At 46.2% G+C, this 13667-nt stretch overlaps 2 protein-coding genes across 3 annotated transcripts; both read right to left on the reverse strand.

Annotated features, from left to right (window-relative positions):
* Positions 1–9324: 9324 nt before the first annotated feature.
* On the reverse strand, positions 9325–11187 carry LOC9632910 (chloroplast processing peptidase). 2 transcript variants are annotated; one of them, XM_002991648.2, is made up of 6 exons: positions 10210–10931; positions 10081–10149; positions 9949–10017; positions 9806–9892; positions 9677–9744; positions 9325–9620 (listed from the first exon to the last, which is right to left on the reverse strand). In XM_002991648.2, exons 1-6 carry the CDS (start codon positions 10816–10818, stop codon positions 9485–9487), a joined length of 1038 nt encoding a protein of 345 aa, XP_002991694.2. In that variant the 5' UTR covers positions 10819–10931; the 3' UTR covers positions 9325–9484. The 2 variants fall into 2 exon arrangements, with proteins under 2 accessions (XP_002991694.2, XP_024521224.1); XM_024665456.1 differs by having other exon boundaries at positions 9949–10149; positions 10210–11187.
* On the reverse strand, positions 11025–12907 carry LOC9632911. The gene is made up of 4 exons (XM_002991649.2): positions 12736–12907; positions 12484–12656; positions 11546–12424; positions 11025–11488 (listed from the first exon to the last, which is right to left on the reverse strand). Exons 1-4 carry the CDS (start codon positions 12905–12907, stop codon positions 11234–11236), a joined length of 1479 nt encoding a protein of 492 aa, XP_002991695.2. The 3' UTR covers positions 11025–11233.
* Positions 12908–13667: the final 760 nt, after the last annotated feature.

A 13667-nucleotide genomic window follows, 5' to 3' on the forward strand; every position in this document is an offset into this window, starting at 1 on the left:
AGTGTTTCGGGAGTTTGTTGTCTACCTTCTCCGGTACAATTCTGGCTCCGGAAGCTGGGGGAATCCACGACTTGTCCAATCCTGGCTACAGTGAGGGAGAGGATCGCTTCTATGATCTGAACACCATGCAATGGAGTCGGCAAGTGGTGAGCCAGGATCCATTCGCCTACTGGGAAGTATTGTGTGAGGATTTTACTGGTACAAGCGTGCTGGCTAGAGACGGATGAGGATGGCTCACACTCAGCCATGGTCGCATCCGGGAAATACGAGTGGCCACCTCGTGATATCAACATGGGAGGTGAAGAATGGATGGCTCATCTTGTGGATGATGTGATCGTTGTCTCCAGCTGTATGGGTAATTTTGTGTTCTAATCTGGTGGAGAAGAAATGGGAGTATTGTGGTCATTCGGAAGAAGAGTCTGCATCCAACCTCAAAATTGGAGAATCAAATTTACAAACTTTATGTTATTAGTTTTTTGTTTGCTTAACTAAACTTATTATGGTAATATATTTAAAATATTTTAAAATATTCTAACATTTTTTAGTCATTTTAGATTAATCTAGGCATCTTTATGACATAATTAGGTGGCTCTGCTTTTCAAGTATGGCAAGTCATATGTTCTTAAGAATGAATATGGAATAAAAACATTTAGTCAAATCTCCTATATTTATTTCCTCTTACCAATAGGGCCTGTAGAAGGTGCATATGTGAATAAGTATATAATTAGTATATTAGAAAAATATATTTTTAATTTAACATTTGACTATAGGAGTGAGTTCTTGTGTAAAAACATGGTTTACAAAATTTTAGAAAGATGTGAAAGATGAATGAAGTGAGTTTGATTGTTAATGTTTGAGGACAAGAATAAAAAATCATAAGCCAAACTTAACACAAATCCCAGATGTTGATTGAAAGGAAAGCATGGAGGCAAGTTTTATTTATAGTCACGAGTCTTAATTAATAGTGGTCTTAAAGGATTATAAATAAACAAACTTAAAAATGGGATGTATTATTTATTGCAATGACTTTAATAGACTGTAGTGGAAGTCTTTTGCTTTGGTTTAAAGTTATCACTTAAAAGTTGGTTTGAATATTTTGTAATTGCATACAGAGTTGTAAATGGTTCATCAAGATTTTATAATTGACTAATGTTTATATCATAACTTTAGACTTCTTTTAGTTATGGTTGTCAATAACTACATTAGTAATTTTGTGGGAACTTCAAGTTTTTGTAACACAACAAAAATAATATGCTAATTACAGTATTATAGTAAACCATTCATTTGGGACAGAATCTAGTCCATTCATTCTTATGTATAAAGCCTAATTAATATACCTATTCCCATATCCATATAAATATATTATAATTTTTAAATACAAAATTAATCTTATTACATATCAATAGAATAAATTTCAAAATGTGAGTGTTTGGAATATGGAAAGAGAATACAGAAAATGTGCATATCAATTAGCCCAAAAACCCTAACTTATATACAGGAGCGAGTGGTCCAGATTGAAACCAATCCGACGGCTACCAAAATCACACTATGCTAATATTAGTATATGGCATCGTAGCCATACACTTGGCCCTTACATCAACCCCTCCTCTCGGAATAATGGAAGACCATAAGGGTTTTCTTGTATATGGGCCGGGATCTGGAGGAATGTCAGGAGGAGGCATCGGCGGATCTGTAGGTGGTATTAACTGCTCCTGATCCCTTTGTAAGAAGCGTTTCAACCGCTGCACATGCACAATCTTTGGAGGATCAACCTGCTGGATGTCATGCCGAACTTCATAAACTTGTGGTCCAACTTGCCATAACACACGATACGGTCCTTTCCACTGCGCAAGGAGCCCCTTAGATAAACCACGTACTGTAAGATGGGGAAAATAGACTAACACCAAATTATCCACTTTGCACTCTGCAGGTGGACAATGATGGGAGTTGTAGCACCGTTGTTGTCCCACTTGTATGAGGCCTAAGTGTTCGGCAAACTCTGCTCGGACAAGTGGAAAAATGCTCGTCAAATATTGATCCCACGACCTAGCATCGGCAACTCGTGGCAATCGCAAAGGTAAACACAGTTTTGTTGGTAATATTGGATCATGACCATATAGGAGTTTATATGGTGAAGCACCAATAGAACTCTGCACCCCTGTGACATACACATACCGAAGAGACGACAAATAACCATCCCAATCTGAATACTGAAAGTTCACATACTTCGCAATCATCCCTTTGAATGTCCGAACGAGCCATTCTACCAGACTGTCTGATTGTGGATGATAAGCACTCATGAAGGTGTGGCATATCCCCAACCGAGACATCAAAACATGAAATGCCTCAACCATAAATGCGGGACCATTATCCAAAAGAATCCGCTCTAGACAAGAATGCTGGAACACCACTCGATTGAGGAGGAAGTATCCAATAGTGTTGTAGAGGCACTAACAAGAGCACCAATTTGCACCCAACGAGTCAACTAGTCAGAAGAAATAATAACATACTCATTGCCAGCAGTCGACCGTGGAAAAGGTCCTATAAGATCAAACACCACCAACTCAAATAGATGGGAAACTGCAATTAACTCCAACTGTCCTTCCATAACCCGAGGGGGAGTATTATGAGCTTGGCACTAAACACAGCTACGCACATACCGAATAATATCACGTCGCATCTCCGGCCAATAGAAATACCTGTGCAGCTTCTCGATTACACAATGATGTCCCATATGCCCACCTAGAATAGGAGAATCATGGTAGGCATGGAGAAACCGCGGAATAAAGATAGAAAGCACCACCAGCCATAAATGATCATCAGGATTCATCCCCACAAAATAAAGAAGGCCGTTTTCAAGGCGATATTGAGAATGTAAATACCGGAAAGGCAAATTATTAGCAAGTGATGTAGGATTCTCAAACCCATCTCGAAGCCTTCAAATCCACGGCTCAATCTTTTAAGCTTCGCGAACCTCATCAAGAGAAGGTAGATCTTGCTCTACACCTTGTGGACATTGAACGTCAAGTATAGCAACTGCTGATGGCACAGAATCCTTGTTTAGAAAATCCATAGAGGCTAGAACAACAGGCTCGTCAGAAACATGAGAAGAGAGTGGAGAAGGAAGAGGAGCTCGAGAAAGGGCATCAGCATCAGCCATAAAACTCCCTGGGCAATGAACAACATCAAAATCATATATCTTAAACTTCAAAGCCCATCAAGCAGTACGACCAACCAGGTTTTTTCGCTTCAATAATGAAGTAATAGCAGCATGATCACCTTCAAGTAACGTCTGAGAACCATATAGATATGCATGAAGTTTCTCGAAACCCCAGACTGCTACTAAACATTCCTTCTCTATCGTGGAGTAGTTCATCTCCGTTGGTTGTAATGTACGACTTATATACACAATGGGATGGCACTGACCAGGCACACTCGAGCTTTCTTGCATCAACGCACCTCCAAGACCAATGTCAGAAGCATCCATGCGCAAAATAAAAGGTCGAGTGTAGTCAAGATATGCCAAAACCGGAGGAGTCCTTAATAGCTCTTTGAGATCCACGAACGCCCGCTCACAATCCGGAGACTAGATGAAAGATGATGTTATGACTTCAGCAATGCTCGCAATGGTGCAGTGCGATCAGAAAGATGATCCACAAAATGATCGAGATATTGCACCTTGCCCAAGAAGTGCTGCACATCATTCACACACTTCAGAGTAGGAAACTTTAGAACAGCCACAAGTTTTTCATGATCAACTTACAAACCCTCACGAGAAATACGGTACCTAAGATAAGTTGTGTCCTTAGACCCAAACACGCACTTTGATCGCTTCAACTTTAAATTAACGTCGCGTAGTTGATCCAACACTTTACAAACATCATGAACGTGCTCCTCCCACATCCCCTTCGAGTGGATTAAGACATCATCAATGAAGTCAGCAGTGACCTCTGGCATATCGCAAAGGACCTCGTCCATCATCCGCTGGAAAGTTGCTGAAGCATTATTCAAACTAAACGGCAAGAACTCATACAAACCAAACGGTGTACGAAAAGCAGTCTTAGGAATATCTTCTTCGGCCATAGGTATTTGCTAGTACCTAGAAGCAAGATCTAGCTTGGTGAACTAACGACTTCGCCCCAGACAATCCAAGAGATCAACAGTGTGAGGAAGAGGGTACATATCTGAGATCGTCACTTCGTTTAACGGATGATAGTTGATGCAGAAACGAATACTCCCATCAGGCTTCATCACAAGATGAGGTTCACATGCCCAAGGACTCCATGACTTCCGAATAACACCCTTCTCCAACATTGTAAGCGACTAATTTTTCCATTCTACTTTAGTCACTTAACCACACCTTCGACCACTTGGAGGAGTCTCACTCACAACCTCCTTAAGTCCAATTCAGGACTTGGACTTGCTAGCCCCAAGAATGGCATCCATGCCACTCAACACTTGCACCTGGTCCAAGTGCTCCACGTGTCCGGTCCCAAGACCGACACCCAAAGGTACCACTGACATCTCGGCCCGTTACGCTAAGGCCATGCCCATTCACCTTTGCTGCACTAGTGGTCCAATACCACTTGCATCACCATCCCGTCTCTCCAAGACTGGGCCATCGGTCCACGAGTGGTCATCCTAGATCCACTCCTTAGCATCCTTAGGATGCCCACAGACCTGGGGAATCGCCTTCCCCAAAGTCCCTTTGTCAATTCCTACCAAGTCCCTTTTTGCCCCTGGCCGTGTTTGCCAACACTGCCACTGGATCGAGGCCCATAGGCCCGACCACTAAGTCCCATGGTCCTCTGGGACTTCCTCACCACACGACTGTGTCCTTGGTCACTACCCCAGAGGACTGCTCCTCTTCCTTTCCACAGTCTAGGCCTTTGGGACAACATTTCGGAACACCGTGGCCTTACGCGAGCCACCTGGGTACTCTCCCCGCCTTTCGCCTTTAGGTGCTCTAGCCATGGGCTTAGAGCGAGGTTCCGTTGAGCCACACCTGGTATCCAAGTAGGTAGTGCCACCCACACTTGGACTGGGAGCATCGGCTAGTCGATCTCCCGGGGGAACTAGAGCCGGCTCTTGAACACTTCACCAAGCTACCCCGCTTGTCGGTCCGTGTTCACTCTAGTCTTGGACTTCCCAGTGGGCAGCTCATCACCCAACACTGGGTCCGGCCTTCCTGGGCCAAACTGGCCTTTCCTGGCCAAACTGGCTCCACTGCAGTCCTCCCCCTACTATACTTTTGGGGCTCACCAAACCCCCCAGGGTCTGGGAGACGAACGCTTTGGGCTTTCACCCTCTCAGGCTCCGGACTTGGACTTGGACTCGGACTCGGACTCGGACTCGGACTCGGACTCGGATTCGGACTCGGACTCGGGCTCGGGCTCGGTCTCGGCCTCGGCCTCGGTCTCGGTCTCGGTCCCGATCTCGGTCTCGGTCTCGGTCTCGGTCCCGGTCTCGGTCTCGACTTCGGACTCCATCTCGGACTCCATCTCGGACTCCATCTCGGGTCCATCTCGGACTCCATTTCGGACTCCATTTCGGGTCCATCTCGGGTCCACCTCGGACTCCATCTCGGACTCCATCTCGGACTCCATCTCGGACTCCACTTTGGACTCTAACTCGGGTCCATCTCGGGTCCACCTCGGACTCCACTTCGGACTCCAACTCGGGTCCATCTCGGACTCCACTTCGGACTCCAACTCGAGTCCATCTCGGACTCCACTTCGGACTCCAACTCGAGTCCATCTCGGACTCCACTTCGGACTCCAACTCGAGTCCATCTCGGACTCCACTTCGGACTCCAACTCGAGTCCATTTCGGACACTCCCACGTGTCATGTGTTGGTCCTTTTGGGTCCCTTTTTGGAGCCTTGCCTTTTGCTCGCTTCGTGCTCGTTCCTCGAGCACTTCGTTGGGAGTTCCACTCCCGCTCTTGACTTTTCAAGTCGGAGCTTTTGGTCCAAACGTGTTACGCTCGTTTGGCTCTCGCTTCGGCCACTACCATGTGGCGCCCTTCCGGCTCCACTTTGGGGCCTAGGGATTTTGTGTCTCACAAACATCTCCTTGACGTCAGCATGTAAAATCTTGATTTCCTTGGGTGACCGACGACGAACAAAAACCTTGATTGGATGAGCATCCCCGGTTGGAATCGAATGACGTGTGGCAATCTTGGCCCCAAACAATAGGTCAAATTCAAAGAGATCAAAATACTCCTTCATGAGCCGGTCAACCGCTGCAACACAAAGACTGTCGGAGGGATCGAAAAAGGGAAGAGCAGAACAAGACGGAAACATAGAAGGAAATAGTGGGGGAACAAAAGTAATGGAAGTAGAGGTAAAAGTAGAGGGATGAAGAGGTATCGAAGTGAGAGGAATGGATGAAACATAAGGAAGTATGAGATAAAGGGGAGAAGCATTAAAGTCACACTTGGCATAATTGTGCTGCAACTAATCCATACCAAGAATGAGGTCAAAAGCTTGACTCGGCACCACCCGTAATGATTGCAACTCAAGCTCGAGATCGCCTACACGCACAACCAGGTCTGTGTCATCCCGTGCACATGCATGTGTACGGCCGTTGCCATAAAGAATGAAAACTAATTCTGCCGCACGATGCAAGTGTAGATGGCAACGTGTCGCAACAAGTTGAGCAATAGAAGATAAACTTGAACTTGTATCAACCAATATGGAGAGAATAATAGGACACCTCTTGTTATATAAACGAGTTTGGAAAGTAAACATTGGATGAACCGGTGCTAAGTGAACCCCTTGATGATACTCCCGAAAGAAAGATGGAGGGGTCACTAACTTATTCGCGCAAGGTCCCTCCGTTACTTGCGCGACTCCTCATTTCCCAAATGCATCTCAGTGTTCAAACCTTCCACTGCAACAGCACCAACAGGACGTTGCTAACGCCAAGGTCCCCACCAAAGAAATGGAGGTTGCCAATCCGGAAAATGCCGACAGCACCGATAAGTATGACCAACTTCATCACATGCCTAGCAGCAAACATCACGGCCATGACCACGTCCTCGCCCTTGTCCTTGGACTCGAGCAGCAGTAGCATCAACCTCCATTGAAACAGAACCATCACCCACAGGAAGGGGAGCTGAAGGACGGGCAGCAAGAAGTGGAAGAGGCGACATCTCATAATGTTGTGTCAAGCAAAGAGCATCGTCAAGGGTGGCGGGAGCAAGTGCATGCACAAGTTCAACAAGATCTTGATGAAGTGCTAGCCACAACATTCCTAACTTGATCCGCTTCGACATATTTGGCTTTGCACAAAACAAAAGACTTCGGAAACAAATGCCAAATTGCATCACCGACTCAAATGGCCTTTGGCGAAGACAATGCAATTGTTGGAAGGCATCATTATAGTCGTCGGCATGTCCGAAGGCGTGTTTGAAGACATCCAGGAGAACACTCCAATCCCCATGAGTGACTGTGCTCAGACCATTGTACCATTGCAACGCCGTCCCTTGGAGACACGTGGGAAACTCATGCAAACGTCGAACATCATCCCAAGAATGATATGTGGCAATTACCTTGAAGTGATCGAACCAATGGTACACATCATCGCCAGGATTCCCGCGAAAGAACTCCGGCTGAACGCGAGGATTAGCACCAAGAGCAGGAGGAATTGTACCATGTGCCATGAACACCGCCATCAACTAAGTTTGGTTAGTCAATTGCAAGCACATAGCATCAAGCAATTGTACCAATTGCTGCTCCAAAGTCAAAGGAGGAGATTGCGGATTTGCCATGAAGACGGACGAAGAAAGAGCAAAAGAAGAGAAACGACAAAAAGTGAGAAGGAAATGGGAGATCTAGACAATGCAAAAAGCTAGATCTAAACTAAAATCCTAAAAGGGAAGAACAAAAAAAAAAAGAAATGGAAAAAGCTAAATCTAAACAATGCAAAAGCTAGATCTAAACAAAAATCCCAAATTCAAGCACTCTTCAAGGATAATCAAAGGTGCCCCTCATCTCCACCAATGTGAGTGTTTGGAATATGGAAAGGGAATATAAAAAATGTGCATATCAATTAGATGTAAGTAACCAAAGGAAACGACTTGAAAGACGATCCATTGGGGTTTAAATATAAAGGGAAAGGGCCCATGAACAAGAGTGCACCCCCCTTTCCAATCGGTTAAGGGTCTTGGGATATTTGGGGTTAAGCGTACTTGAGAGACGATCTATTAGGGTTCAAATATAGAGGGAAAGGGCCCATGAACAAGAGTGCACCCCTTTTTCCAAGTCTTGGGATATTTAGGGTTAAGTGTCCTTGGGTTTGAATAGTACTGAGCTGGGTGACTTCCTGGGAAATCTAAACTTAGGACATTACATTAGCCCAAAAACCCTAGCTTATATACAGGAGCGAGTGGTCCAAATTGAAACCAATCCGATAGTTACCAAAATCCCATTATGCTAATATTAATATATGGTATCGTAACCGTACACTTGGCCCTCACAAAAAGTGTTTATAAAATAATTTAATTAAATTAGATGGTATCTGTTTAAGATATTTGTATTTTCAGAACTTCTAAAAGATAAGAAAAACTTAGGCATTAAATATTTGTAATGTATTCTCATATGGACCCTGCAAGAAAGGAGGAACTTGTACCAATGTTGCTGTACATGGAGGATTCCTGTGCTCATGTACAATTACTTCAGTTCAGCACCCTGAACGTTATCTCCCACTTTCTAGAGAATGGGTGTCTACTTGCTTCCATATGGATCAAGATATTTTTGAGGCAATGCATTGATTGTATGAGTTGCAATGCAGCATCCAGCACTGTGGAAAATTTCTATAATAATTATTTATTATTCAATTCTTTCATGTTGGAAGGTTAGCTCATACTTTGCTGAGTCAAGTTTCAAGACGAAAGGACGTTGTACAATTATTGCCTGCCAACTTGAAGAACCATGAGGCTAATCAGCAAGTAATACAGAACAACCACCAAGAGCAGAAATGGCAACTTTGGCAACCACCATTGTGGCCACTCGCAACCATCTTGAAATGCTCTATAGTGATCACAACCACGACCACCTCATTAGCAGCTTCTTGGTGTTCATCACATACTTCGAGCAGTTCTTCTCGTGGAAGCTGTATTACGGATCGTGATCCTCGAGACCAGGAGCTCGCTGGAGTATCCTCGCAATTGAAACTCAGCAGCTTAGCATTCTCAAAGTCGCCCATGCTGGGAAGATCATACATGGAAGACAGTCTAGTTGCAAGGTAATAGTAATCGCAAAGCGTTGAACTGCGGGATCAACATAACCCTCAGTGCAATTAGACCGCTGATGCCGTGAGCTTGACAGTGAAAGAAACCTTTGATTAGTCTCTCTATCAGATATTAGAATTGTTTTCTCGCCAATTGCTCACAAAACAAACGCGATTGCTTCCGGCATTGCTTAAATTAATCGCAAGTGAGCCCCTCGAAGAAAAAAAGAGATAGTGTCGATACGGAGCTTTCAACTTGAGCTCTCTAACAACGCACGATGTGACGACAGTCGTGGCGCTTCCTCCAGTACTGTGCTGCCCAGCCTCGTTGGCGGCCAGTATCTTAGCACCGATCTTCCTATGATGTTTTTAACCGGGAGAGGTCCCCTGAAAGAGCGAGCGAGTCTCAAGATCGAGAAAACGCTGAAATGAAAGAGATTTACCAGATATGAGAATCGTAGCTATTGTTTCTGTTATCGCCCATGACAAAAACGTAGCCTTCGGGAACGGTCTGCAGTTTGGCAAGCAAACGTAAGCGAGGATTTTAGCTTTAGAATACAAGGGATGCTTACGACTGGAGGCATGTCATAATCGGGTGGCTCGGCAATGAAACTCTCCATTCTTTCCACTCCGTTCAAGACAAGCCTTCCATTGCGAACCTGTCACGAAAGAAAACAAATGTTTTAGCACTTCTTGCGCAGTAGCGTTTGATTACCTCTACAACATCTCCTTCTTTAGCCACGACTCTTTTGATGAAAACGTCTCCAGCACTGTAGCCCCTGGCCTGTGGAAAACAAAAAGCGAAACCCGCCTCAGCACAAACAATATCTCCCATCGACACACTCACTTGGAGAACATCCGGAGCTTTGAAGATGACAATGTCGTTTACGTCTGGACTTCTAAAGTAGTACGAGACCTGCAACAAGAGAGGAGTCACGCACGAAAGAAAACAAAGGGGGGGAAAAAATGCCTGTACCTTTTCAGCGACCACTCTATCTCCAACCTCAAAAGTAGGATACATCGACAACGATGGAATAAGCCTCGGCTCCGCAACATACCACCGAAACAGCATCGACGCTAGAAACGCAATCACGATCGTCTTGGCATCGTCTTTTGTAAGGTTGAGCCACTCAGGCATCCAGCGAAACTTGGATGACTCCTCCTCCTCCTTCCTCCCTCCCTCCCCACCACGACCACTGCTAGAAACTTCTCCTCCTTCCTCTACAACTTTCCTGCTGGAAGAGCTAGAACTTAAGCCATCACTCTCACCATCTTCAGAGACGGCCTTGGAATCGTCACTGGAGACGGCCTTGGAGCTGCAAGTTAACAAGTAGTCCGCGTCGAGACGATTCAATGGAGTCCGAGGGAGCCACTTCGATGACCAATGGAGTAGCGGAAGCGGATTCGTCGTCGATAGCACCGGCTTCCTGCCATATCCCAACCCGAAATGCACTGCCCCGGGCCCTCTAATCTGCTCTATGCTAGAAGACTTGCTGCTAGAACAGCGATGAGCGTTGCTCCCTGCCTTTCTATCAGCCTGCTCTACTGCTAGTTTTGCATTGGCGCTAACTAAGCTCTTCGCCATAGCTACTGCTGCTATAATGGATTAAATATTTACCTCGAGCGTTGGAACCGCCATCGCCAACGCTCGCAAGTGTGAGCAGCAAGCCGGAAGTGAGTGGATCCCTAGGTTCGTAAGATAGAGAGCATCTGAGCCGTCAGCTTTTGGTCCATATGGCGTGATCACCGCCGTTCAGAACGTTCGCACGAAGAACGTGCTAGAAAGAAAAAGAGACCAAACTACCTTTATGAAGATCGAGACTTGAGTTCTTGCGGAAAAGAACACTTTCATGGACCACGAATATGAATGTACACTTCCTCGTCAGAAACGAAATTGTCTCGACTAGCTCTAACTCTGTACAGCAAAATCGATCGAAAGTATCAACAAAGCAGAAAACCAAAAGAGTACCGGGCCTTCGGCGAGAGATGGTGGAAGCACTCTATGCGGACTGGCGGCGGAGCATGTAGGCCGGCGGAGCTGGAGTCTCAGGCTGGTGGATCTTCGGTGCTGTCTCTGGGAGCACACGATCGAGAGCGCTGTGATTCGCTGGTCCCGGTCCCACTGGCACAAGCTGCGACTTTGGCCAAGCACGGATGAAGGCACTCAATTTCTCGAATTCAAGTCCCTCGAGGCTTGCCGGAGCGTCGTCCTCACGTATCATCTTCGGCACTTTGCCAGCCGATCGCAGCATGTCCTAGTAAAAGCAACGTAATAGTGAGAAAAACACTTGAAGCAGAATTTACAAGCTTACCATGCTTTCGACCGGATCATGGCACACGGGGCAAAACATCCCCCGGGTCTGACCACACTTGTCGAGGCACTTCTTGCAGGAGTCACAGAGCACAAGATGCCTGCACGGAATGCCGGACCACAGCGCTTCCTCCTTGCAAATGTTGCACAGTACACCGGTGCTCGGTGGTAGAGTGTTGTGCTCGACGTTGTCAAAGACGTTGCGCATCGTACCGGTGCTGGGTGGTGGTGGTGGGACGTTCTCCACGTTGTGCAGATCCTGAAGCACGTTGCGGCGGAGTGTCGGGATGTTCTCGTTGTACAGATCCTGGAGCACGTTGCGGCTGAGTAACGATCCCTGGACAACGTCGCTTGGTGGAGCTTGAGGTGGCTGTGACGGCCCCGGGTCTGGCTGCTGGATCACAGTCTCGGTAGCTGGCAACACACTCTCACTGCGTGTCTGTGGTCCCAATCCCAAAGTCGGCTCCCGCTGCTGGATCTCTGTTGCTGTGTCTGGCATCACTCGCTCGAGAACAATGTGTGTCGCTGGGCCCGATCCCACTGGCACAAGCTTCGGCTCACAGATTTCTGGCCACGCACGGATGAAGTCTCTCAGTTTCTCGAAACCAAGTGACGCGTGATCCATCTCCAGCCCACAAGTTGCCCGGAAGTCGCCTTTCAGCGAGCAAAGAGGATAAGCTTCGCCTTTCGCCAGACGCTTGGAAACCTCGGCTAGAAAACCCGGCAGCCAGTCCCGGAACCTCTGAGCCCAGGGAGGAAGCGAAGGAGAATGCATGAGGCTTGCCGGAGGAGCGTCTTCTCCAAACTGTCTCTTGGAATTCTCGTCAGCTGGTGGCAGCAAGTCCCTGGAAACGCGAGCCTCCACGATGTCGATCATCGCCTGGCAGGCATGGAAAAGGAATCAAGATTGCTCTAGACATATTTCACTCGACTGCGTACCTTCTTCCCAAAGATGTAGCCGCTCTTCATCCGGATAGCTTCGAGGAACGCGTTCTTGTTCTTGAATGTGACGACGCCAAATCTTCCTCGCTGGCCATCGGCGGAATGGAATGGGAGCACGACAGCATCCAAGACCGGGCCGAAATTCTGCTCGAAGAAGCAAAACAGGCCCTCTGCGAGCATAGACGCGAGATTTTTGAGGCGATCGATCGAAATATCCGTGCGGAAGAGATCGCTAGCGCGAGGACTTACCCGAATCGAGAAAGTCGGGCAAGCCGGAGACGAGAACCTTCTTCATTCTGCGAGAATCGGAGCTCGCCAGCGTCCATTCGTTCGAGGTGGATCCCAACCGCGGCAGCTGCTGCTGGATGGAGGAATCCTTGCCGCATTGGAACCGATCGCCGGAGCGCCTAAAACCTAGCATCGCTCTGTTCTTAGGGTTTTAGGCTCCACTCCCTCCATTCTTATAAGCAAATCCATTATAAGTCATCTAACGGCTCTCATTGAGAGTCTTTAATCTAATGGTTATGAATGACATTTAAAACAGTTTCGTAAACCGTAATACGTTTTAATGCTTGTTCATGTGAGGTCCCACATTCATAATTTTTTTTCCATGATTTTTGATTCAACAAACTTTGTGATTAGTTTCGGCATATGATGGATAAATATTGAATAATCACGATTTTACTAAAGATAACTCTAGGCCATCTGGAATAAATACATATTTTCATGTTAAAATCAGTAACTTACCGGTGACTGTTTTTCGTTACCATGTCCAAGGACCACACCATTTGAGGTATCCATCCACATTCTTTACATGGGAGTCCACATCAAATTGGGACCAAGTTGGTGTTCCATGAAAATCTTTGCAATAGCCTCCAATTCCCACCCGATTGAGATCAGAAGATTCTGTGTGGAATCTAATGATTCGCAGCTGGCTACATGTCCTTGAAAACTCCGAGCCCCCAGGTTTGAGCTCTCCATTCACATTCTCTACATACTCGTTCAGAACAATAAACCAATGTTTTGTGTAAGCGCGATCTTCTTTATAGCAAGTAGCCCAGAAGTAACCAAGTTTTGAGATTCTATAGTTTTGACATGTCCTCGAAAAGAAGCCACATTCCTGAAAAAAACAAAAGAATTTAGAGTAAGTCCTTTTGTGTTCTAAGCAAGAAACCTGTGCT

The sequence above is a fragment of the Selaginella moellendorffii genome, unplaced genomic scaffold, assembly GCF_000143415.4.
Source record: "Selaginella moellendorffii unplaced genomic scaffold, v1.0 SELMOscaffold_122, whole genome shotgun sequence".
NCBI lineage: Eukaryota > Viridiplantae > Streptophyta > Lycopodiopsida > Selaginellales > Selaginellaceae > Selaginella > Selaginella moellendorffii.